The following is a 27,851-nucleotide window of genomic DNA, read 5'->3' as shown; positions in this document are numbered from 1 at the left end:
GGACACACCCATGTCGTTTGCTTTCCCCTTCATAAAATAAGCATTTTCTTCAGCTCTGTGAGCATTTTTATCTGACCTCCCTGCAGGACCAGTATGTCTTCTTAAACCAGTGTGCCTTGGACATCATCAGATCAAGAACTGGAACCAATGTGGATCTAATCTACCAAAACATCGCTGCGATCTCTATTTACGAGAATGTGGAGCCAAAGAAAGGACATTCCAAAAACGGGTACTAGGATGCATAAATTCTGTCTTCCATTCCTGTCTGTTCTCTTAGCAAGAATCTGAGCAGACACTCGTGAAGGGGACACCTCTGATAGATTGTGATGTATTTATTCTTTACACATTTTATAATTCTGTTAAGGATATAATGTTGCTTTAAAGGTTTAAATTTCTATTTTGTGGTATTTATTTCTTAAGAACCTTGAATATATGATAATAGAGAATCTGTGTACGGTGAAAACAGAGTGGGCATAATCACTGACCAAAGATATTTGGATTTTATGTAAACCTCCTCTTACATTCTCAGATGTATGTATTGCTCAAATGTGTTTTTTCTTTATTACTACTGTATATGACCTACTGATGATTACATATTTTTACTCAGGTAATATGATGGATGCTGTACAGGTATTATTATATGGCTTTGTATAAAAAGATTTACTGTTGAGAATAATGTGTGCCTTTCCAAAAACCTGTATGCTTTGTCACCACTAGGGGGCACTCTGAGTTTTAAAGTGAAAAAGACAAAGGGCTGCCTTCATCTTACTTCAGGAACCTTAATGTCTTATTCTAACATTTTTCACTTAACTTTGTACCAATGATTCAGGCACTGGTTTTGCACCTTTGTAAGCCAATTTGAACTGTGCAATGCTTTTTAATGAAGGAATTCTCTCATGTTTAGGTAAATGTATTTGTTTGTATATGCACTGTGGCAAATGATGCACTGGATGCATTTGTCTTTCTTCACTGTCCACTTTTTTAAACTTTAGAGATGTATTTTTTCTAAATAAGGATTTTTTTTTCAATTTAGCCTGTGCTTTGTAAAAGTATTAGGACTGTGCTTTTTAACCAATGTTTGTTTGTCACAATTGTCCTGTGATTATGTTTAGATGAATAAAAGATGGTTCACATTAAAGAAAAGCTCCAGAAGTTAAAGTCTACAGGAATCTAACTAGAAGAATCCTTTAAAAGAACTGAAACTACACCATTCTTTAGTGTACTATGAGAAGTCAGAGACCATGTTCATTGTTTGTATTTTGGTGATTTCCTATTTTTCCTACACTGTACATTCCACAAGAAGCAGAGTCAAATCACTTGAAGCTGCATGTTTATGTCCATATATGGACATTTCCTGTGATGTTAAACAGGCCAGAGGAGCATAAGCCTCTTTTCAGCTTCTTCTAAAGGGCAGAAGTTTCCATGAGGCAGGTGCATTTTAAATCATGGATGTGTGTGGTCTGCCTGTAGTGACTGACTCTGTGTTTTATTAGTATTTCATCAGAATGTACCAGTCAAAAAAAAAAAAAAAAAAAAAAAAACTACATTTCCTAAATCATGGCAACTTTTCAGAGAATCCAGAAACCTGTGTGTTGTAGAATGTTTGTAAAAAAAAAAAAAAAAAACAGCAATTGGGTTTTTACCTTCATGGCCAATGTAAAATTCTCGTATGTCCCTTGATAAAGACAAGAATAACTGAAAGTAATAACAATAAAATCCCCACATAAAATTGGCAGTGATTTGCCTCTTGGATTATACAATCGCAGAGAAGTTCAAGGACAGCGGGTCCTCAAGAAAAAAGGGTGGGTTTTGGTGGTGGTATATATATTGCAGAACAAAATACACTCAGTGGATGAACACAAAAACCCCCCAAATGTAAAAAGTCTTTTCTAACATGAGGTCCTGTGACCACCTGCAAAATCTGACAAGTTGTTCCAGATAACAAAGTGGACATTTGTGATTTTTTTTTTTTTTTTAAATCCCTGAACTTTTCTTTGACTTACAAAGGCTAACTTGCACTTCCTGGAGTCAGAGTGGATATTTGTGCAAAAATTGGGAAAAAAAAGAGTTCGATGGAAGCTCAAGTTAATTGTTCCTGAGATATCGCGTTCTCAAGCAAGAAGTTAACACAGCCTTTGCTATTGTGATCTTTGACTGATGACCTCTGAAATCTAACAGTCTTCTAGGAGTCAGAGTGGACATTTTTTAAAGTTTAAAGACAATCCCTCAAAGTGCTCCTTGGATACCGCAAGAAATTAATAAACATAAGACTCACAGACCTTGACCATAGACCAACAAAACATAAGTATTTCTTCTTTGATTCAAAGTGGACATTTTTACGTTGTTATAAAATTCCTCAAAGTTTTTCTTTTATATTTGGTTCACATTAATAGATGATCAGAATGGATGACATTGCCCTTTTGACCTCCAAAATTCAATCGGTTCAGCTTTGAGTCAGAGTAGACACACTATGTGTAAAGTTACTAGAAGATCTCTTGAAATGTTCTTAGATTTACAAGAGGGCTCAGATGGTTGGACTGACAGAGGGACCTGATATCACAATGCTGTTGTCTTGCCTTTCCCTGGCAGGGAGGTGCAAGAAATTTAAAGGAGCAAAGATTGAATATTTTGACAGCTCTGTATGTGTAACAACATGGAATCAGTAATATTCAACTCCACATCTGTGTATGGCTGTGTAGTGGATTTTAGTAACAATCATGAGTGTTTTTACACAAATCTCCAAACTCATGTGATCCATCTTAGACAGGCTGCAAATCATGGAAATGATGCATTGTATAGCCTGGGAGACAACATTTGACTATACTGCAGATAATGCCAAATATATTTTCCAAATTATTGTTTGTTTTAACTTATTGTTGGAATCTGTCTCTGAAAAGAATCACTCATTGTGACGTGTGCTGCTGACCTCTTGTTCAGGTCACCCTTGTAAAAGAGCTCCCGATATCAATGGATCTTTGTATTTAAAAAAAATAATAATAATAATTTGCGTCAAACTAATAGAGAAGAAAGAAGAGGAGAAGCTAACTAAAGAATAGGCTAATTCTGCAGAGAAGGAGCAAAGTGGTACACCTCTGCATTATTTAAAGCAACTTTGAGGGTGCATGTAGCTAAGTGCACCCTCAGAGGATGAATAAATAATGCCATTTCTTCATGTGGGAAAGCTTTTTACACACGGACTTCAAAAAGTTCTATTTTACAGCTCACATCAGGCCTTCACTCAAGGGATTTGGTTCTATATGGAGGTGTTTTAAGGGCAATTATTTTCTCACAGAACTGGGCACTGTTGGCAAGGTGGAAATATAAGATTTTGTCAGAGTGTCAGCTTCAATTTGCCTGATATTTCTCACGCCTTACATGCGGTTTGCCCTCCACCCACCCCCACTTCCTCCATCTCTGCCCTCCACTCCTCCTCACCGTTTTATTTCATGTCTCTCAGATGCAAACGTTGGATCTAAAAAAAGGTTTTGCATTTGAGCGCCTGTTTCTGTCTCCTATGTTGCACTAAATAGTGTGCACAACGCCGGAGCTGCTCTGACAGCAAAACAACCTGCAAATACAAATTAAAATAGGACAAAAGATAACTGGGTGATCCAAATTTAATGACGAGCTCAGATGCTTATGTGCCCGTAAATCCACCGTAATGGATTACACTGGGGCATTTCAGCTTCTGTTTGAAGCCATATTCGTTTTTTTTTCTTTCTTCTTTTCCTTTTTTTTTTTTTTTAAAGAGAACACAAAACTGTCCCAAAACAGGATTGTTGCCCTGTCAAAGCTGTGTGGGGCATTTGATCTATAACCTCCTTTAACCCTTAAATGGGCATTTACAAATATATTTCTGAAAAATTTCAAATGATTATGATGTGTATTTTTACTGTAAATAGAGGCCAAGTGTGAATGAAATGGCATCCAAAATGATTTCGATTATACAAAAAAAGTCCCTGGAGATGACCCCGGGCCTGAGCAGCCAAGTCCATGCCCCTTAAAAGCCCCAGAATGCCTGTATATGAAGTCCAATTATAGTTGTATGTATAGACATACTAAAACAATTAATAGGTGGGTGACTGTGTAGACAAATGACAAGTAATTAAAAATGACTATGATTTGCAACACAACTGATAATAAACCAATAGAGAGCATTAATTAAAGAGATGTTAAAATGTTTTGATGGGGTGAGTTTGAGTTATAATGCTTTTCTATGAGCTGGTAAAATTTTGGTTGGGTATTTATTGCCTATTCAGATTTGGATATGTCAATGGTTGTCTGGCTTTGTTTCCTGAAAAGCCCTTCTTCAAAATATTGCTCTCTCACAATGACTGATTTTAACCAAATAGGGAAGGACCTTTTATTGGTCAGGCACCTGGCTGCCGACATCAGACATTTGTAAACCTGTACGCAGAACACATAAAAGCAAGTGCATGCACAGTTGACTTCCTTTGGTGCATGTGCGTTTACAGCCATCCACAGCTTAAAGCCATAGCATTTGGCAGAGGAATGAAAGCAAGAGATACAGAGGAGTTATTAAAAGTAAGAAAGAAAGACACTGATGCAGACGGAAGAAGCAAGAAAGAGGCCTAGCTTGCTGTAACTGTCAAGACAGTCTGGCTGAAACTGTTCTTCTCTGACAGCCACTATCACAGACTATTCATCTGACACGCTATATATCTCAGAATGGAATTACACACAAAAACTTTCAGATATAAAATCAGATTAGCATTTTTAATAAAGCAGAGTAAACAGTCTTATTACAGAAAAAAGCTCATACTCCACGAAAATATTCTAATGCAGCAAGTGTAGCTAATGTCGCTTGACAGCTACATGAACAACTTAGATAAGCTACATAGCTACAAGCTAGAGCTAAGCTTAGCTATGCTAAGCTATGTATCAACATTTTATAAATAGGTATGTTTGCTTTAGCTATGGTTGCAAACATTGCTAAAGGTAACAGCTACATAGCTAGTGGAGCTAAAGCTGAGCTCATAAAGAAACTATGTAAGCAACATAAATAGGTTATCTATATAGCTATGTTAGCTTAAGCTATGTCTGCTAAAGCTCGCATTGCTAAAGCTAACTTAGCTACACTGTATCAGTAACATTAGACATTGTGTCTAGCTGGTGTAGCTATATTAGCTGTAGCTAAAGCTAAGAAAGCTAAAGTAAGCCACTTCCTGTGTAACTGCTTCTAAAACAGGTCTATACATAATTTCATCCTACATTAGACCTCTGACCTTTTTCTCTATTTTATTTATGAAATGTTTCTTAGTCTGTAATGTTAACAGTGTGTTTATTTCATGAATGTAACTGCCAGACGTTATTTAATAGTGGTTTAAAGATGAATTTAAAAACTCTAAAACTGAAAATACATTGTACTGGCAAATTATGGCATTTTCTTTCTGATATATGGCGTCTCAGATCGGTCTGTGAGAGTGGCTGTCAGAGCTGTAAGGTTTGCAGCCAGACATCCCTCTCATATATGCTAGATTTCTATATGAATATAAACATTAATCATTAAAAAAAAACAGAGAAAAACTAGGAAAAAGACCAACAATTTAAATAATTAGTGAAATTTAAAGGATTATTCAAAAGTTACTGGAAATCTGTCATTTTATATAACCAGTTAAAAACATTATTTCTTGGTTTTAAATATCCAAATTGATCATAAACATTGCTGCCCATAATTTAAAACTGTAGAAATACATTGACTCCTAAAATGTGTAAAAATGACGCTAAGGAGAACAGGTAAGTGAGTCCTCTCAGAAGCAGAGACCTACTCATACACGTACTGATCTTTAGGGTCGAACTGGTCTTTTGTGGGGCCTCTAAATCACTAAAACCGCCCCTGACCCCATGCAGTGGTTACATGCATCAATAACGACACTGAATTTACTATTTTCTCTGATTTTCTGGTTGTTTTTTGTAGATCATAGCGTTCTGAAAACTCCACACAGGAGCTCTAAAATTCAAAATTCAACCTTTTATGATTAAAACTGACTGGCCTATTTTCTTGACATATAAGTACTCTGATTTTTTTTGTTACTTCACACTGATTTGCTGATGGTACTTCATGTTCTGATCTTTAATTAAAGTTTGTTAACATCTGCAGCTCTGAACCACGCAGCAGGTGTTGTGCGCTGCTGCGGCCACAGGTGTCGCCTGGGCTGCCCGTGCAGCGGCAGCAGCAACCAGATGAACCGCAGCAGGAGGATCCAGTCCGCTCCACACTCACTCTCCATGTTGGAAACGGAGCAACTTCTCCTCCAGCCGACTCCAACCGTCCGCCTCAGCCAGCGTGCTGCTCCCCACAACCCCGCTGTCTCTCCGCTCAGCTCCGTGCTATGATGCTGGACTGGAGAGGAACCTCGAAAACAACTGTATGAGCGCCTTTGCTGGTCGACACAGAGTAAGTTTACATTTTTCTGTTGTCTTACTACACCACGCCAACACGGTGAGAAAGATAAGTTTCTATTTTTAGCGAGCGTTTCTTCAACTAGAGTATGTTTAATGTGCTAACTTACGCTAACAGCTAGCGGAGCTTTCGTGGCATTAACTGGGAGAATGAGCTGGATTTGCTTTATGGAGAAGGTGTTTTTTGAGCATTAAAATGTCGCAATAATCGTAGGGAATATTGTAACGTGTGGTGTGGCCGTTATCTGTGTCAGTTTGTGTGTCGTCTGGCTGGGCAGTGGCTAACGTATCAAGCTAGCTCCATAAAGTAAACCCTTATCTCCACGTTAGCAGACCGTGCCCCATGCGGCGGCTGCGGCTTGGCTGTCACTGGTTTGCATGGCAACCATGGAGCTAGCCGATGTCTAGGGTGGTGACAATCAACGACAGGTAGCTCTGTATGATCGATTTACCCTCCTACTTAGACTACTTCATGTGTTACGGAAAGCTGGAATCAATCAGTGCTTTCCTTTCCTTTTGTAACAGCGCATGTGGCAGAACTGTCATAGGAGGAATAACCCAAGCGATTAATAGTACTTACTGTACAAACGACCTCCATAGCTGAAATGAACCATAATTCTCCTACTGGTATGCAGGGCACGACATGTTGCATGCAGTATATCGCCTTAAAACATCATGCAGTGCAGAATTATACAATATGCATGCCACAAAGGTGAATGCTACATATAGACTGCAGTGCAGGCCAGCCACGGCATGCTTCAGATCCAGTGTTGCTGGTGTAAAGCTAAAGCTGCAACCTTTGACATTTGTTAACTGCCAGCAAATTATGACTGTCAACAACGGCCTTTTCTGCAGGGACCCCTCTCTATTTTAATTCTGAGGGATTTTTCCTAAATGAGATGGGATTATGCAAGGCATTTTATCTTATCAAGGCACAGTGTTTTATTTGGTTCAAATGTTTCTGGCCCAAAATTAAGAGGCACAGATAAAAATGAAGTAGCTAAATAAATCTGCAGATGTTTGCTTTTTACAGACATAATAGTATCAACTCAAGTGGCAGCTGATACTTATCAGAAATTACAGTGCATAAATACTGGAATTTGTTAAGCTAAAGTACTGGCTGTTTGATACTAACTGTTTGATGTCCTGTTGCAAACACATCAAGGTCAATATAAAAGATTCACCAATTGTGAAAGCCCTAACCTTGTGAGGCCTATGGATTGGCAAGATTTCATGTCTGTCATCTGGCAGATCCATCTTGCAAAGCTCCAGTCTTGAACGTTTGTGCCCAGTCTGAGAATTGACGGACCAATCAGCGTCATTTCAGGAGAATGAGACAGGTAGCTACAAGTGGGGTTTAGTTGTACTGCAGACTGGTAAACAATGGCTGACGGTGAGGCGATTAGCGCGTGAAGCTTTTCTAGGTGGAAAAGGTGTTATTGCTTTTCTCCTGACTGGTCTTGCACTGAGTTGGCAGTATTATGGCATGGCTTAGTTGTGCTGCAAGCCTGTGAACAACGGCTGCAGGTGAAGCAACTCGTTAGAAGTAGCTATAGCTGCAAATTTTTAAATAAGAACTGGATGACATTTCTTTATTTTACGAAGAGAATTTTCTTGCCGGAAAAGATGTTTTTCTCCCAAATGGCTTTGGCATGACTTTGATTTAGAACTGGCTCCACCAATAGTAAATGATACCAGCTACTTGCCGAGGTTCCAAAGGCCAACTACGTCATATGTTTAAAAGCTAAGATTGGCCTACAATGAAAGTGACAGACAGAATGTTAACCCAGCCACTCTCTAATAAGGCCCTATGAAATCCATTTAATTATTTGCCAAATTCCGAAATTCCTTTTTTCCAGTTTAATTTTTTGGAATTCCATTTTTTTTTTTTTTGAGACCTTTAAATTGATTTCACCATAACAAAGAGTGTCCTGTTTATGTTAATGAATTAAATGTTCACTAATTAAATGGAAATAACCTTAAATTAATTGCAGTTGGCCCAGGAGCCGCAGTTTTGATAACCCTGATATAAAATAATTGTAACCAGTGTAACAGTCAGATATTTCCCACATTTTAAGACACATCCACATGTATAACCACACTGGCTCCAAACTGATGTTTATAATGTAAATGAAGAAATCCTTCTGTTTTCTCAAACACAGAGTGATAATGACTTAATAAGAAGGTAACATTAAAGTTAAATGGTTAAAAGTAAACCTGTTTCCTAAACTCTTCTTTACTCTCACATATGTACCAGTCCATGCAGTTTGATGCTGCATTGTGTTCTACTCCTGACTATATAGGTTCTCTCCTCCTCTCTCTCCATACATTGCTGTCTGTCTGCCTCCTATTGGACCTGCAGATAAATGCAAACATGCACTGGCTCATTAAGCAACCAAAGGGAGCTACAGTATCTACTGGAGGGATTATTAAGCTAAGTGATACTTGAATGTAACATCATATAGACTACAGGACTTCTTAAAATCTCCAGTCTGTCTGACTCGAGTTTGAAGCCTTTGATGAGTGAGTAGGTCTTCAAGTTAAGCCTGGAGTCACAGCTGTGTGCCACGTGCACAGACTCACCTCACTCTCTCCGTGACTTTCTGGTGTGGTGAGGTAAAATAACTTGTGACATGAATGAGTTTTCTCGTAGGTGCAACATTATTGTACTGTACTGCCCCGTGTTGAGCTACTTGATGTTTGCCGGTGTTTCGAGCAGCTGCTTTGACATGCTGTTATTGTTTGGGAGGGGGTGGAAGAGTGTTTGTGAAGTGAGGCACAACTTGTACCCCACGCTTTAGTGTTCTGCCTGAACATATTCCCAAGATATATGTTCGCCTTCTTAAAAAAAAAAACAACAGCATTTCAGTCAAATTCATTCAATTTCCATGATTTCCGCATTAAATAGTAGATTCCGTTTTTATTGGCCAATTCCGCAATTCCATACGGGACTCTAAGGATTTTCTTTAAAGGTTCTTCCTTTCCTAAGTGAAGACAGTGGGCCCAGATAGATGTGATATACAGTATATCCCATGCAGGGGATATATATCTGATGTGTCAGGCTATGAAAACCAAGAGCCAGTATCAATGATTAAATGAACAATTTAGCCAACTCCTACATGGTTTTCGTAACTTTTAAACATTTCTTGTCTGTTTTTCAGCTAGGCTGTGCATTTAAGTTGAAGCTAGTAGTCTTTCCTCTTGAAAAGTCACTGAAACATGCCCTACAAACAGCATGTTACTTTCTTTCCTAGAGAAGATGTGATTCCTTCATGTTTGACCTTGAAAACAAATCAGTACGTCCAACAGGGGATTTCTTCTGCCCATTAAAACACCTCTTTTCTGACAAGGCAGTTAATAGGTACACTAGCTTTACAGCATGACACCTATTGATGCAACAGAGGGGATTTTCTCACATCCAGGCATGCCCATGGGCTGATTTTTATCAATAGGGCAGCTGATTGTTGATGCTTTAGTTAAACTGATATATTGGTGCATCCTAAGTCAGTACCTTTTGTAAAAGCTCAAATATAGGATCCTTGTTGAATATAACGCATGCATTTTTATGATAAAGAACTGTGTGATTGGTAGCTCCTTATTTTTTCTGAACTTCTTAAATGCTGACACTTGTGTTGGCATGAAAAGTCTACTACGGGTCGGTCTGTACTTGTGATATTCGATCCTGATGACTAAATGCGAAGATTGTACAGTGGCACTCTGCCTCATCCATCTCTGTCTAATCCCAGTGCAGACAAAGATAGAGGCGCTCATCATCTTTAATCACTGTGGCATTATGTGGAGTTGTAGAGAGAATAGCACAGAAATGTTCTTCAATTAATGCTTCTAAGGGTTACTGGGATGTGTAGCTCAATTCTGAAAAAAGAAGAAAAAAAATACATTGGAACAGGAGGCAATGTGAGCATAAGAAGAAATGATTAGAAGTGAAAGTCGGCTCATAATTTGGATTGAGAATAGACAGTCAAACACTGTGTCGGCTGTTCCCCACTTTTTCTTTATTGCCAAAGCTTTGCAAAGTCCTTCTGTGCTTTGTTGTCAGTTTCAGTGATCTGTCTGCACTTTCTCCTGACACCATCCATCACTCTGGGCTGTACACAATGGTAAAGGTCTGTTATCCTTTATTAGGATTCTCTATCAGCTGGTACTGCTCTAATATTGATCTCATATTGAATGACCGGGAAATCTCTGGCTGCAAGTGGTGTCAGCGGTTGGGATTGTAACATAGGTGTTTGAAGGTCACTGATAGTGCATGGCTGAGGAAAATAGGTTATGAGATCAATAACAACAGATACTGCTTTTACAGTATGTTTTGAATATGTCTGCTGAGCTTTTAATACCGTTTCTAATGCTAGACAGAACCTTAATCCTGCACACCATGACAACCAACATCTTCACCATGATCTCCTGAGTTTTTACTACTGAGCTTTTATAATGTTTGGAGGCTTTAGTGTTGATCTGTTAACACCTTGAGTCTGCTTGTGCCATGTGACAGTCTACCTTGCACTAATCAGGTGGGGATATTTAATGGTGTTGGCTCTAAGCCTATCAACCACAACTGTGGCTTTGCGCTGCCCTGGATGACAAATCAGAGAGAGTATAGTTGTGAAAGAAGAGAGAGGAAAGAGCGATGAGAATGTGGAGAGCTGTTGGAGCTGTTTCTGTGGGTGGTTAGAAGCATTTTTTTTTATTACTGCTTTTTAACGGGAAGAGACAGCAACAGATGTCCATGCTTGCATGCTGGGCTGTGAGGAATACTCTTGTCCAGCCACATGACTCTATAGGACGAGTCACCCAAATGTGTCCTTGTGACCTGCTGTAGGGGGGTTAGGATGTAATTGCTGTTGGGCCAATATGGTCACATTTTATCTGTTTCCTGCAATTAAAACACACCATCTGGGAATCAGTAGTACTGATGACTTATTTCAGGGTTTAAGATGCAATTGCAACACATATATAGGACCTTTCTAGCTTTCTAACTAGTCAGAGCTTTTTACTCATGAAGTGAAATTCACACACATAGTTATACACTGTTAAATACAACCATTACCATTTGGTCTGGTGTTAACAGACCAAATTTAATTGGCTGTGAAAAAAAACAGAGCCCAAATCGCTTTGCTTTCTGTTGTTATGTAATAGTCTGCCAAGTCACCACCTCGTGATTGTTGTGTCAGATGTTTCCATCCATATTTATGGTATCATGATGATTCTGTGCTTTTCTTTATGGTGTTTACACTGACCAGTCTTAACATTATGACCACTGACAGGTGAATAACCTTGATGATCTTTTCAGTAGCTTCTGTCAGCGGGTGGGATATGTTCGGCAGACCCACGAAACTGGCGTGCATGTAATACTGCACGCTTTAACTCGAAGGTGGAGGACTGTGCAGTGAGGCTCAGCAGTGACATGGGGCAAACATCAGAGCTCTAAACCTCTGTAGTGAAGCTAACAGCAGCAAAGTTGCTTTTTAAATTCTCTAGTATGCTGTCACGTACGTTGTTGTACGTTGTGGTAAGGCAGTGTCAGTACTGTAATGTCAAGACGGCAGAGCATAGCGTGGGTCTAAAAGCTCAAGAAGACAGCAAAAATCCAAATTCTCCACCACGGAGATGGGGTGGTTGTCCAAAGTGATGATTTTGACCACTTCTTCTGATATTTTTTTGCCTTATCGCTCTCTCGAGGGTACTTGTCTGTTCTCTTAAAGTCCAGAGGTTGTTGCTTCGGTGTAGCTGCCTGTTGCTATAGTGAAGTCCATGTATTCTGCTGTGTGTTTAGTTCAGAGACGATGGATCAGTTTTTTTAGTGTTAACTGCTGCTACCACCTCTTGAAACTGTTGTATTACAGATCCTGCAAGTGGCAACTGGACTCTCTTCACTCTCACATTTGAAGTTTTTCTACACCGCTGACATTTTAAACCATAGACACAGGAATGCTAATGTTGCCACTGCTACTTTGTTCTGTTACTGATGCGTTCACGGCCTGTTGTAGATTGTGCTCGTCTACAACAGCTGACGTAAATGATCGGCTGGGCTGATCTGATCAAATTGCCCATCTCAAATCAATTAAAAGTGCTTATATCGGCTCCAGTCGGATACATAGGATCGGGACATCCCTGATTTAAACTAAACAAGTTTAAAACATCTGCTGTACTGATAACCAAAGATGTATTCAGCATAATGCCACTCGTTACAATGGCCACTTGTTGAACCAGAACTCCAGTCTTTGAAATGAAACGGATGATGGATCTTGTTACTTTTGTTGTCCATTCAGAATTGACTTGCAGAATCCTAAAATTATGGTCAGCAGTTGTTGGTTTTTGATCCACTTATTTTAACTCCAGGTGGTGTATGATGTGAGCTCAGGTTCTTGGCTTGTTCTTGAAGTACTTCTTGTACCCAGGGGATTGTATGTACTATGATGCCATAGCGGGAGTGTTACATCAGAAGAAATTATGAAAAACTTCAGCGTTTGTATCAGCAATCAGTGAAATTTTTTATTTTTAGTCAGGGCAGATTGATATTGTTTTTTCAGGGCTGACATCAGTATGAATTATTAATAGTACATGAGACCCATAACCGATATTTGGAATCGATATGCATTTGATGGCAGGCCATTCCATCCTCTCCACTCCCAAATTCTGGAGGTAGTCTCGGGTGAACTATGCTCTTTGGGGGTGGGCGTTGTCATCTTGGAGGATAGAGTCTGGTCCCAGACTGAGGAGATATGGGCTTGCCATTGGTTGCAGAATCTCATCTTAATAGAGATGCCACCCCACACCATCACACTGCCTCCACCAAAAGATGTTACTCAATCAACATAGGGTTCTCACGTCTTCTCCACTCTTTGACCCCACAATCCAACTGACGTAGGCAGAATCTGGACTCACTGTTTGTCAACTGACTAAATTGTTATATTGCCAATATATTTATTTCTTCAGGCTTAAGTCATCTGATGAACCAAACAACCCCAAACAAGGATCAGTGGCCTGTTAAGCTGTTTGGAATGGCAGAGAAGATTTGACAGATTTTTCATTGGCGTGATCCACATATTCATCTCTGCTCCTCATCCCATAAATGCATGTTCCTTACAAATGTGGCACCATTTAAAAGGGGAATAAAAAAGTTTCCAACTGTTCCCAATAGTATAAGATGATAATCTATCGAACACAAATTTCCTTACTTTTGTGCTTTGTTTAGTTTGGCTCTAGCACTGTTAATATGAGAAACAGCACAGAGGAACACAGTAGCAGGAAACAAGAAGTGATGCTGTATACTCCCTGTGTCAGCGGCACCAAGGCCTCAGTGGTGATTGACTGGAAGTTGTTTGACATCAAGCCAGTCAGAAAGTGTGATGGACAGGACACAAGCGAGACTGGACACATTGAAAGCAAAGCCAGAGGGCAGACATGCCTTGCACACCTTGTTTTATAAATTCATTTGATCTATAATCTGTCAAATTAAATGCTGAAACTGGTAATTGACTAAATGCCAAATATTGGCATCAATAATTGGACAGGCTGATAATTGTTCTACCCCTGATTTTAAACAGTGGTATCAGTATTGACTCTAATTTTCACAACTGGTCCATTTCTTGTTTCTTGTAATGTTATTTCTGATCAGTATATTTTTTAACCCACAGTCACTCATGACTTATTTACCCATGTCTGTGTTTTAAACTCTACTGCCTCACTTTTGTCCTGGTAAATTTGGTAATCCATATCAATAAATTTAAGTGAGACTCATTCAATGATAGCTTTTTTAAAAAATGACATACTTGATCAATTTTCACTTTAAATTTCTGACAACTAAGTGCAGAGTCAGAAACTGATTGTTTTGCTTCTGAAAGGCACTGACAGATAAATGTCCAAATTCAAATTAAAGGCAGTCAACCCTAAAGTAACTTTGTATTGTACATTTTTACTTCTTACTCTCCACACTGAGACAGAGAAAGATTATGATGGCACAAGCATTGCCATAAATCTTTAATAGTTTTCTACTTAAAAACTTTTCACTACCAGATCTTCCATCCAGTCGGATTACTACTGTCAGCATACTGTGTATGTGAAGGGTGGTTGTGCAGCTGCAGATGAAAAAATGGAGTGTCAGTGCAGAAGTTACTTTTGCGATGTTAACAGCTGATAGATTGTAAGTGTTTAAGGTGAGTGGGGACATTTGGGAGAGAAAAGACTTAGCAAGAGGTTTAAACCTAGTATATGGCTGACTGCATAAAGCTGTCACTACTTCTCCAATGATGCAACTCTGTACGGCTTTGAAAGTATAGCCAGCCAGTCAGTCAGGCAGTCATATACAGACCCATGTGTAGGGCTGACCCCCGGCTGTAAGACAAAAAGAAACCAACAGCCAAGGGGGGAATTTTAAGATACCAAATACTTGTGCAAGGTGGAAAAATGTACTGAATGTTCTCAAGGCAGGTTGTATGTATGTCAGATAGATAGTGACAGTTGCTTGATTGTTGGTGTGTGACAAGTGTGAAAATCCTTCCTAGTACTTTTCTAAGTGATACTGAGTCCTACACATTGTAAGTTTGAATCTGACTGCTCTTAACAATGGAAGTTTCCCTCTCCTAGGTTTGATAAGTGGCTCAGTGCTGCACCTGCTCCCCTGAGGTGTAAACACTTTCCCTAACATCTAGTGGGGGAATCTAGGCTAATACTGCTCCATATTGCATCTGTCTTTTTGCCCCCAGAGAGCAAATGCACTTTTAGCAGCCACTTCTTTGCCAAGACTCATCTTCTCTCTTCTGCCATAGTCTTTGATTTTTTTGTCCCATGTTACTTCACCGCTGTAAGATGGCCTTTATTTCTAAGAACATAGGGAAAATTTCCCAGGGAATACAGCAGAGCTGAGATCTTTAAAGTTAAGGCAAAAGAGCAGTGATGTTACTACCATGCTCACACCTACCTGCACAAGAGGAGTGAAGGGAAGCTGCAGACTGAGATCACTTTAAGTAGTATGGATGTTGAACTGAATGATTACGCTGTTAAAAACATTGTAACTAGGGATGCACAATATTAGATTTTTGCCAATATCCGATATGCCGATATTTTGAACAATTTTGACCAATACGGATATTCAATTACATTTTTTCCACTGTTAAAAACACCAATTCTATCATGGACTACATTTTTTTTTTAATGTTGGTAGTCTGTTTTTGTAAAAACTGACAAAACATTTGTTTTTTTTTTATCAGAACTTAAGGACATATTGTTTTTTTTTTTTTTTTCTCAAATACAGCCATACACTAATGACAAACTTACAGTAATGTCTTTTGGTTACATGTGTATTACATGCTTACATGTATTTTTAACAGTACAGCCAAAGTCATCTGCATTTTTGAGGGCAATAAGCAGCAGCAAAATAACCTGCTGACACTGAGCTCCACAGTGCAAAAAAGAAATAGCTTATACATTTAGACTGATTCTCCTTATTACTCAGCCAGTTTGCAGGATGGCTCCCGGAGATACTGCTGACAAAGTGCTTTACATAACAACAACAACAACACAGATTCTTAAATGCAAAAAATCTAGCTATAGTTCATAGTTATATAGCTATAGTTAGAGCTTAATTATGTTTCTAAATTTCTGAGACTTAAGATGAACAGAAATAAAACTTCAACTAAAGTAGTTCTCCTGATTGTGCTTTAAACAGCACAAACTAACTGAGCAACCAAGTTTAATGAGCATTTCACTGTCAACAGCTCTGTAACAACACAGTGACACCCACGTCTCCAATGCTGGACACACCTTCGTGCACCTTCGAGTGTGCATGGGAGACGGCACACAGAAGTCCGTCATTGCTTTTGCCATGTTTTGTGCATGTCACGTAGGACGACATGCAGGTTCTTTTTATCTCTATTTTCAATGTCCCAAACATGTTATCTAAAGCAGCTGCAACTGTGGTTGCTGAGTGAGCACTCCTGTGAGTGTAGGACAGACTTTTTAAGAGTAAAATCCTAGTTTGTACATGGAGGCAGTGAAGCTAAACGTGCTAACAGGACGGACACTTGATGTCCATATATCCGTGGTGAAGCTAATATATTTAGCTTTAATGAGGAACTTCTCTACGTGACTGAAATGAAGTTTTGCAGGTCAGGTAAGGCTAAGCGCCTGCTAGGTATAACGTAGTGGGGCTTTAAATGCATCACAAGCTTGTATATTCCACCACACTGAAAGGCTGATTATCAAGAGCTATAAATTCAATGATTTTCCTGTTCAGCTCCTTACCTTTAGGTGGTCGCTGCTGTATTTTTTAGCTTTGTTGAATGACTTAAGTAGAGGCTGCTGCCAAGTTTCCTTGGCACGAAGTTTTGCCATTCTTTATAGTCCTTGTAGTCATCAGGTTGGCGTTTTTTTAGATGCATAATTAAACTGGTGGTGTTAAAGGCATGTTGCCAAGCTCCTCCACACATCTGATGTACTTTACAAGCGATGCAAACAGCTACTTTACTGTCTTGTTCCCACACCTCAGGCTTCTTCCACACAGCTGACATGTTGAGGTTGTTGTTGTCGCACGTCCGGCGTCATCACGTGCGCTTTATTATGACGTCACATTATTGGCCGTACACATCGGCTTAAAATTTAATATTGGCCGATATGATAATTAACTTTTTAAGCTACTATCGGCTGATACCGATATACTACCGATAAAATCGTGCATCCCTAATTTTAACTTGATTGAACACTGAAAGAGCAGACTAACGTTGCCTGTCACAATCAAAACAGTGCTGTGATGATTGAGAAAAACACAATGCAGTACCGTATATCTGTGCTAAACGTTCTTTTAAAGGGTTAAATCTTACATTTAATTTCAGCTGCAAATCTCTGCTCTGTGTGAAAATGTAAATATTCTTAATTCTTCAAAACCATTTCATGTATGTCTTTTCTTTCAAGTAGTTAGTCTGTTTCATGGATCTTTATTCTTTTTCTTTCTGTTTTACACAGTTAAAGTCATTTAGGGTTTGTGTCTAACCTTTTGACCGCTTGATGTGTGTTTCCTTTCTGCTGGGTAGTTGGTGTGTATATTTATAGAGTAGGTCTGACTCCAGTGATGCACAGCTCTTCTTTTTACAGAAGCACTGACAGCCCAAGCATTCTCACGGTGTCTTGTGCCTCTGCAATCAATACCCACCTCTCACTCATCCCTAGCTTAATGTATGGAGCTGCTACTTGTGGAAATGCAGCTTTATTCAGAACCCAGTGGTTGTTTGTGGAAATTTCAGGCACAACTGCTGAACTTAAAACAAATGCAAATTCTGCAAAACAATAGAGAATACATCCGGTAGGTGAAGATGTGCTTTTGTGTGTTTTCTCCATGAAGAAATGTTTTCATAAAGTCAAAGATAATTCTTGTGTGATCTAGATATAATTTATTTTGATGTATTGCTCTTTTATTAGTTTGAAATACATGCTTATTTTTATGCAGAAGTTACAAAGTACCCACACTATAAGACGGAGTCAGTGGGCTAGCATGTTCATGTGATGATTTCCATTTGTTTATAGCTTTTTGTGAGTGGCAGGCTGCCTTCAGGGACTTGGTCCAGTCCCTGAAATGATTGGCACTGTGTATTCCCCATGTCAGATGCTGATAATCTGCAGTTTTGCAGGATAAGCTGTAGTGTCTGTGTTGAGTTCAAGGGAGGGTTGTTGTAGATTGACATACATTTTTTATTATGAAAGAGGTGTTTCTGAGCGGCTTGATTACGTCATGGTTTTACCACTGGCCTGTTAAAGCCATATCTGCAGGGTCATAATGCTGCGCTGAGCAGACTGTCTGATTGGCTGTAATTTCTGACATCTGCCTGTTGTTAGGCATTTCAGACCTTAGTGTTACTGTTGTGTTAGTTAGACTGTTGCTGTATTTTTTCATCTTCTAATAAGGAAGTTTTAGAAACAGAGAAAGTAGCAAAGAGTCAGAGTAAGGAAACTTGCGAGATGAGTGAAGCTGTGTTTGCCAAGCACCGTCAACAAATATATAAACTGTTGATTTGAGACATGTAGAATGTCAGCTGTGAAAAATCAGCTGGTCTGGTCTGTAAGAAAGTGTCAGCTGGTGGAAATGAGACCAAAAATCTGAGGAATTTGACACCAAGAGCCACTTTGAAAGCAGAGCACTATTGCGTATATGGCTTGGAGTCAGGAGAACAGGAAGAGTGAATGTCTTGCTTTACAACAGTTGCACCTATTTTACCAACTACTTCATTATGTGGCAAATTATTAACATTTACTGTCTTAGTCATGATACCTGTCAGTGGAGTTTGTAGTGCACTAGATATAAAGGTAACTACCCAAATAAACTTTGAGTTCTGATTGTTCTTTGAGTCTGCAATGATTTTGAACAACCTGGGAATACAGCTTTATTAAACTTGCTGGACAACAAAAGACAGTCTCTTACAAAGACAAATCCCCAGTCGTGTTTAACTATGTTTTATTATGCAGATCATTTGTCTTTTCATTTAAGACTTATGAGAAATGACCTCGGTGAAATCTATTCAAATTATTGGGTTTTGTCAGAGCAGGAAAAGGCTTATAAAAATCTGTCATGAAGGCAGTGTAGAGCAGAGAATTTCTGTTAGAACTGTCAGTGAGACATTTTGGAGACAAACTCATCTGGAAGATGTTTGATTTATGAACATCTTTAATGCTTTTAGAAGTTGCTGGTCATTGTAGTTTTATGACTGCAGCTGTCTCAACCTAGTATTTCCATTTCTTTAGTTGTTTACCTGTTTTGAATAACCAGAGTTCTTTTTAATGACAAGAACGAATCTGTTAGGCGTTTGAGTTGACTTAATGTTAAGAGCCCTCAGACTCAAGAGTTGTTTTCATAATCAGCTGTTATTTTCTCCATGTCACTGTCTGTCAGCCTTCCAATTTTTCTGACTTCATGGAGGGGGAATGAATAAGTTTATGGCCATTTGTCTGTGTGCACTGACTTAACTAGACAAACAATCCCTGTGCCTCCTGAGGGCTCTTGTAAATATTAGCCTCCATTATCCACTGATTTAGAATCTCAGATCCAGAAGCAGATGGATAATTTAGTCTTTTAATCACTTCATTAAAGAATAAACAAACTCAGCCCTTAAATAGAAATTTACTTCATAAGTGATATTTGGCTCCAGTGATTGTATTTACCACAGAGCTATGATTGACCTGCTGTGAACTTCGCTTCAGGTAGACTAGTCAGCATGTATGGATGGAGGCAAAAGTTGGAGGAGACAGAGTAAGAAGAAGCTGTTTAAAAGATGTCTGACTTTTGATCACTGACTGAACAGAATTAGGAGCATTTTGGTTTTACATGTGAAGCCATGCTGAAATGCCTAAAACCTGCATTCCTCTAAAGGTCAGCAAGGGTGACTCAACTGGTTTCAAAAGAAACTCTGACTTCATGCAGCTAGATGAGAAAACCACCCTACTTTTTACTAGGGGTGCAAATCACCTGTTTCATCATGATATGTTATGATGTTGAAATCTTGGACAGTGATATGTTTTCTGATATCAAAAAATCTGCCACGATACTATTTCAGTATGATTTGACAATGAAGTCTGACTGACTGACTGACTGATAGACTATACTTTCAGAGCCACACCATACAGAGGCGCTTTAGTTGTACTGAAAGCCGTCAGTAATGACTGCCTCCACTGCGGGAAATATCTCAGATATAGCTTTAGCATTGACACTACAATAGACACTTATCTTTAGGGGTGGGTACCTTTGATTTGACAAGTCCTTACCATAGCTACCTGTCAACAAGAGCTGTTGAGTGTGTGTCCAGCTTCTCGTTCAAATAAGCGAGGTGGAGTAATAATTATTTAACCTTTAGAGGAATAAACACATCCTGAGTGGTGTAATTATCATTAACAAACTATGAACACAGCTGGTGAAGTTATGTGAACAGGCTGAACCAACAGCAATGTTTGGATACTGTTATTTCTAATAAAATGTAACCAGTCAAAAGCCAACTAACATCAGTTTTGTCTCAACTTCAAGGCTCTACTACACTCAGTTGGTGCTCCTTCTTCCAGCCTCCAGTTATTATTCACACCCTTCCTATTGTTTTCTTTAATTGAGGTAGAGACACAACTATAAATCAGTGGGCCGGGCAGGATCTGGCCCAGACCCCTCCCATGAGTCAGTCTTGGCTCTCTGCTAGGAAAGTTGGCTAGCTCTCAGTGTTCTTATGTAAATGTTACTTGGTTGTATGCTTGCAAGAAAGCATGCAGAGTGCTAGTTATACAATATGCATGTGGCAGTCTCTCAAACATACATTACCATACAATTCAAATACAGGGCTATGTGGGTAATCCGTCTGTCAGTGTAGTATGTTTGAGTAGAACTGTAAAGGAAAACACTTTGAGAGACTCACAGAGTTCTGAAGTGAATGCAGTGTAACTCAGATGCCAAATTGACAAGTAGTTCTTGCATGTTTGGCTATATTTAAAGCTCATTTGTCAAGATAAATGCATCACTTTGATTGGGCTTTAGAATACATTATACATCCGTAAATGTTATTAGAAAGCGTACAGGATGTAGAATCACACATACAACAATATATGGGGTGGGTCTGGCCTTGTATTCTTGTGCCTTCTCTTCTGCATAGCATGTGGTTTATTTAATGGCTCTTTGAATTAGTCAGGAGAACAGACACTTGAACGTCTCGGGTCTGAATGAGAAAATGTAGGACAGCTTAGAGAAAGAAGTGCAGCTTTGGAGCCCATCCATCCAAACCATGCCACATTCTGGGTCACAGCGTCTTACTCTATGTTGGACTTTTGGAGCAAGAACACTTTGTACATTTTATCATTCTGGGCCATATGTTCTGTATATCATGCAAATCTTATTCTAGTGTGGGATCAAAGGAATCCATGTGTAGAAATTAGTGCTGTTTGCTTATTTTGTGTATTTGTCTACCCGCTGAAATGATCTTAAAGTACCCCTTCCCTCCCTCTGCTCAATGTTTTCTGTTTTCCCATAGTTGTTGTCTATGTTTGGCTCGCATCTCCTTTTACCCTGCCACCGTTCTTTGTCTTCGTCCCTAAAGTGCTGTCAGCTTAGAGATTCTCTCTCTCAGTTCACTTCTTATTTAGGTTAGAAGTACTTGAGTGTTGTGGCTTCCTCTTTTGCTAAGTGAAGGATGAAATGAAGAGAAATAACCTCTTTCTTTAAACTTAATGTTTTTTCTTAAGTCTTTTTAATTCTTTATCAGAAGTTTTGTGTTGATGTTGGTTTTAAGAATTGAATGAAACCTGCATAGTTGGTAAAGAGGTTCAATGTTGGAGATAATAATATGGTATCATTTTAAGGCAATGACATTCCTCTACCTATAAGACCAGAGGTGCATTGGCTATTAAACATTGTGTCCATGTAAGAGAAAAACAGCTGCATCATGAAAGTAATTCCAAGTATACTGGACTAGGTGTGATGCATATTAGAGTTCTGATTCTGGTGTTGGAAAAACCTCTGATGCTGCTTAAAATGCAAAATGTATTGGTATCAATGAGTACATGTGTTTATGCACTGATATGATACAGTTTGGTTTAACTTTATATTTATCTTCCTTTAGCCATGCTAAATATTAACATTATAAATCAGAAATCAGTTCTTCCTTGCTGCTTGAAAAATACTGCACAAGCTGGGGTTTATAGAGCAGTGAAGAAGAACCAAACAAAGGACCCACTGCTGCAGCAAAGGTTGGAATCAGCATGAAATTTATTTTTCTATTTGTTAAAAACTACTGCTGTCAGTTGATTTAAAAAAATTAATCAAGTTAATCACATCACTATAGCACTTCTTTAGTTTTAGTAATTTTAAATTTTTTAAATGTTCTTATTATCTTGTTATTATTGTTTATTTTCATTTTTTTAACTTTATGTACAGCCCTTCAAAAGCGCTTTTTACTAAAAATGTATTATTATTATTATTATTATCTATAAATTAACATTTAAAATACTACCATTTACTTGTAATTTTGGTTGGGATTAATTAGTACAAGTGTGTTGTTTAAATGAAGAAATATTCAACAAACTAGAGTTTTTATACTTATTTGTGGTTTGTAAATCAGAGTGTCGTAATTCACTGAGCAATGATATTTATAAAGTGCAAATGAGCCCAGAAGACAAACCGATCAGCTACTAAATACTGTATGCTGTAAAGTGAATGATCAGGTGTGCTGTTACCCCGAGGTAGCTGTGTTTGCTGACTGATGTCCAGTGGTCTCTAGTCAGTGTAATAAATGTAGCTCGGGCCAGCTGCTCCACTTCAGTAGCCTTTTTAGCGGTCATAGAGTTCACAGATTCTTGTGACAGTAGTTCTCGTAGGTGCTCTGTGGTACGGGTCATTCGAGGCAATCCAGAGTTGTGTGTTTGACTTGCTTTTAACCTTTTCACCCCAGGGACGTAAACATCCGCACAGGAGGACTACGGGAGGAAGTTGTGGTCAAACTTAGTCATATGATTAAATTGCATTTTTTTTTTAACGCTAAGATTTCCAGATTAATCACGAGCGTTAACACATTTATATTAACAGGCCTATTAAAAAGCCTTCCAGACCAGCGCTGTCATATAAAGCTGAGTTAACTTTTGAACCAGACATTGTGGCCTCCAACTTTGTTTTCCTCATGAAGCTAGCCATTGCGCTGTTACATTGACATAATCATGCCTTCGTAGCCCTTATGGAAGCCTGTCTAGTGAACCAGGATATTGTTTTTTTTTTTTTTTAGGACCTTCAAGATGAAATCCACACCAGTAGATTAGATATTGAATGTCTTTTTATCCACTTTTAATCAATTTTCGATAATTTCTTGCAGATAGATTGAATACTAAATAATGCTAACGGCCAGATTGTTGCTTTGTGAGGGGCTGTCAACCAATGGCAGGCTGTTCTGTCATGTCATGCTGTGTCAAGCTGCACATGCCTAAAAGCGCAGATCATTATGGTGACAGCCTGAATAGTGCATAATAGAGAGAAAGATGGTCTTTGATGTGGCCCTCTGGGTCATTGCTGTTTGAATATTTAGCAGTAAAACTCACAATAACTAGCAGGAAAACAATGTTGAATGTCAAAGGGAGGCTGTACATTACAATTCTATTTATTGAGCCACGTTCTGGGCTAAATGTAGGGCACAGATAATGTGCTAGTTTTCCACAGCACAGTTGATCCAGGAAGTTTAAACCATTATTAGTTTAGTACTCTGTATCGGCCCACACCCAATGCTCTGGTGTCAAAATTAGTATCAGGAAGGAAGAAATAGTATTGAACATTTCAAATGCATATTAAGACAGGATACATGTAGAGCATGCACCAGAGTGCTCAGGCTGTACTTAACTGTCTAATTATGTAAACAAAAGACATTGAAACTTTTGATTAAGTTCTTATTGTGCTAAATCTTTATCAGAGCTAACATGATATTGACATCATTAGTTAGTAATATCACATCAGCTCATGCGATAGATGACTAGTGGTCTGGATACACCATTGCCACCAAGTTCTGTGTCTCCCTATTTTTCCTCCATGCATGGACATAGCAATTCCAGTGTTTCAGTTGAACTAGTGTTCCTGTTAGCAGGCGTCTTTCAGCCAAATGCATTCCTGGATGTCGCACTTACAGCAGCTGTAGAAATGGAAAGGGTCCTCACAAATGCCTTTGTTTTGGATTTGTTATAGCATCAAAGTGAACACATTTTACATGCATTTCATGAAAACTAACTGAATACAAATGCAGCCAAAGCAGCATTTGGCTAAGAGTCACTTAACAGTGCAACCAGTTAAAACATCAATCTAGTTTCCATTTAGTTTGTCTCGCTGCAGTGACAATGACAGTAAACTGGATCTAATCAAACCAAACCCGTTGAATCAAATAGAATCTGCTCAAATAGTTCCATATTTTAATGAACTGACAGTAAAACAGATCGTAGTCAGATCCTAAGTGTAAATTTCAGAGACCAGTCTATGCTGTGTAAGTGTTTGATCTGGCCTGCGTTATAGAAGGACTTACTGAGCAATACTTTATTTTTATGGAGTTGTTCTGGTTATTGTATATTTCTCTTATCAAACATGCCAGCTGTTTGAGAATTCATTGTTCTCTGACAGGCGGGATTAAGAGACATTTCAAGGAAAAACAAAGTCAGATCATAATGAGGTGCTGAAAGCAGCAGTTTAGCTGTAAACAATACTGCACACTGTATTTCAAGTACAGTCAATTAGACAGAGTCCTTTTCAAATAGGAAGCTGGTTTGTTTAAATGGAAACTGTACTGTCTGGATTCATGTCCTAGATGGATATTTGTTCAGTGTAACAGTGGTAGTTGGCTAAGAATATGAAGGTGTATGTTTGAGAATGGTTGGCTGTAATTACTGCTGCGTTACTGTTGACTGAGTAAATACTCACTGAATGGAATCCTGAATCCTGAATCCTGTAGGTATTAAGTGCTGTCACTCAAATTGTTTCTTTCACTAACCGTTTTTTTAAATTTATTTATGTCATTGTTTTTTTCATGGATTGAAACAATTGTTGTCTGCTCAATAGCTCTTTTCCCCCAGATCTCATTAGCTGCAGTCTAGCTGTAACTGACTGACAGGGTATGTGTGTTCAGGTGGCAAACAGACTGTGCACTGGGCCAGAGAGATGTTGGCGGCTCCCAAAGGTCTAGGACCTGGTGGGTTTAGGGCCCCGCCCTCCTCAGCACTAGCACAGTGGTGTGAACAGGAGGAGTATGGGAACGAGAGACACGAGGCAGTTTGTCTGTTTGTACTGCTAGAGTAAAAGTGAAACCTTATCAAACCTCTGTTTCTCTGCAGGTGAGACAGGCTACTCCAACAAAGGCCTCTGGATGTGGTGTCTCCTGCAGCTCAGGTGAAAGGTAAGCTGAGCTGTCACATGCTTGCCCTCTCTTTAATGTCTTCTTAATAATGCATATGCTCAGGTAGGTCAGCTGGCTGGCTGGCTGTTTTAGCTTCAGTTAATCAAATGGTTTGCACATGCCATTCAGATGTTACAGTCTAAGAATAATTAACTTTAACTTTACTTTAACTTTACTTTTTGGACCTGTTTTCTCTCAGGCGTCAGTCTACTTTCAAAGTTTGACACAAATCAAAGAACATTTTTACCAAGTGCCGCCAGGGACAGTGACTTACTTTTGGAACTAAACAGAGAACCAGGGCACGTCCTATAAGGTGCAAAATAGATTTACTTTTTGTTTATGATAATTTTATCATGTTTTCAGTATATGTGTTTTAACCTGCGATTTGATGACTGTCAGTGGTGTACATTTGTGCTGCTTTTTAGTATTTCTAGCCCTGCATGTTAGAAATTGTGTGTCAGTGTTCCAGAGTTAGAGCACACTGCAGCATTGAAAGAAAGGAGAGCATTTGGCAGAACCGGGATCAGTAGCTTACAGGGTGTGTCAGATTAATTTGGGTTGGAAGCGAGTAAATGTTTGGGGTTGCACAAGGACAGTCGGCTACAGAATTACACTACAGAAAGAAGCCTTAAAGCGGCTGTTTGTGTAGAGGACATGTTGATCTTTCACTACTGTACAAAATGTAATAACTAGGTATGACTGCTTTTTCAGTCTTCTGTACTTATTTTAATGTGTATTCTTGGTCTCTCCTGAAAGGTTAAAAGCATCTTGTGGGTTCTATATATAAACAGCACAATAGAAAGTCAGCTGTTTTGCACATCTGTTCATAGAAACCATTACTTAATTTACTGAATTTAGCCCTCTTTCCATAAAAAGAGCAGATTTTAGGTTAGTGGAATCAGATAGATAAAACCAGTACATGAATTATTGTCTGTAATTTTGTAACCAGAAACTTTCCTGTAGTTATGCTGTTAGAAATTTTGCTTTGCAATTTTGTACAGCTCTCAGATGGTAGCAGACTGTTTGTAGTCATTAGAAAATAAAAAAAAGACAAACATGCCCGCTCATATCAGTCAGGAAGTGTTTGGACTCAGTCTTGCCCAAGCTGTTTATCTTGGCATGAGTTTGCAGCACGTAGAGGTATGAGATTTAACAGCAAATTACACATTAACCAGAAAAAATGTCTCAACCTTCAGCTCAAACACAGAATATTCTTATTGTATGGTTTTTTTTTTTCATGGCTGCCTCAAAAGCCTCTGTAACATTCAGGCTGTCTTGACTACTGTGTTGTGATAAAGAGATAAGCAGTGTGTAGTTAATATTCCTGCCGACTGACTGACTTACATAGTTCTCTTATCTTTTTAGCATTTGATTGATAAGTCTTGGTATTGTGACTTCTACCACTGTAGTAGGGCTGAGTGATATGGGCTCAAAATCCAGATATTTTTAGCGAAATGGAGATAAACTATATCAATCTTAATATTTGTTTCTGTAGAGAAATAACAAAATCAAAGTCTGCTGTAAGCCATGTCCACATGGGCCTAATGCCAAATGTCACTCAGGTACTTTATTAATAGCCAACTTCACAATGTCAACATGAAAAATAAATACCCATTTGCGAAATTAAATATAGTATTTAATATATTGCTTGTCTTCTCTGGTCCTGTTCTGATCTTAACCACTTAATAAAACAAACAAAAAAGTAGCATTTAATGAAATGCTCCTCAAATCATGTAAAGTAAATGCAAATGCAATTCCCCACATGGACCATAGACTGTAGAAAGAACTGGACAAACCCTGTGTGATGTTAGCTGTCTGCTTACAATAGGTGGACTCAAACAGCTCTTGAAGCCAATCAAAAAAGCAAAAAGCTTCCATATTGAAATTGCGGTCTCAACCAAACTTTGGATCAACCTAACGGCCCACCCACTAAACACGCCTTCCTGTCAGCTAGCTAGCTAGCATTCTGGTTGACAGAAACGTAGCCTCTGCCTTTCAAGCTATCTGTCAATCAAATGAGACGCGCCAATCACCGCGAAGTGAGGTTTATCGTAAGTATAATCCAAACAATCGTTGTACAAAAAAAATTCACCCCATGTACAGTGAGAGCACAATAAGACAGCAGCTAATGAGACACGTTTGGTATTTTGAACCAGGCTGGAAACCAGTTTAATTCTAATGTAAAAAACGGCTGTTTAACAGGTGTCCAGAGGGGACTTCCGGTGTTCCTGCAGCCAGCCTGAAGTGGAAACTTGTGGTATTGCAAATTTTTTGCACTTCCACATTGGCCTCATTTTTCAGGACTGGAGGTTGCCTCTTGACTTGGACTTATCATTTCAAATTGATTTATTTGTGGTCGTTAGGCTGGGGATACAGAATATTGATATCGATATATACTGTACATAGGTCTGTTTCCTTTTGTGTGTGTATTTAACTCCAAATAGGTAGGCCAACTCCTCCGCTCCTCTCCTTTCTTTGTGAATCAAGGTCTCATATGCAGTGTTTATTTTTATGATTCATAACCCATTCAAAGTGTTTAAT

At 38.8% G+C, this 27,851-nt stretch overlaps 2 protein-coding genes across 15 annotated transcripts in view; both read left to right on the top strand.

The window, feature by feature from the left end:
• ptprjb.1 (protein tyrosine phosphatase receptor type Jb, tandem duplicate 1) overlaps positions 1-1,138 on the top strand; it is a 71,271-nt gene extending 70,133 nt beyond the window's left edge. For all 10 annotated transcript variants that reach the window (XM_041795557.1, XM_041795556.1, XM_041795559.1 and 7 more), the window contains one exon: positions 87-1,138. In XM_041795557.1, the coding sequence (XP_041651491.1) occupies positions 87-236 (150 nt within the window). In that variant the 3' untranslated portion in view covers positions 237-1,138. The remainder of the gene's footprint in view (positions 1-86) is intronic.
• A 5,067-nt stretch (positions 1,139-6,205) lies between these two features.
• The window catches only part of osbpl5 (oxysterol binding protein-like 5), a 72,559-nt gene continuing 50,913 nt past the window's right edge, over positions 6,206-27,851 (top strand). For 3 of the 5 annotated variants that reach the window (XM_041795430.1, XM_041795429.1, XM_041795431.1), the window contains exons 1-2: positions 6,207-6,418; positions 25,249-25,310. The gene's annotated coding sequence lies outside the window, so the exon portion shown is untranslated. Of the gene's footprint in view, positions 6,419-25,248; positions 25,311-27,851 lie in introns of all 5 variants that reach the window. The other 2 variants (XM_041795434.1, XM_041795435.1) reach the window with 1 other exon arrangement.

This window comes from Cheilinus undulatus, linkage group 9 (genome assembly GCF_018320785.1).
Source record: "Cheilinus undulatus linkage group 9, ASM1832078v1, whole genome shotgun sequence".
In the NCBI taxonomy this organism is placed as follows: domain Eukaryota; kingdom Metazoa; phylum Chordata; class Actinopteri; order Labriformes; family Labridae; genus Cheilinus; species Cheilinus undulatus.
The sequence above is the reverse complement of the archived record's forward strand: the minus strand, read 5'-3'. Positions and strand labels throughout refer to the sequence as shown.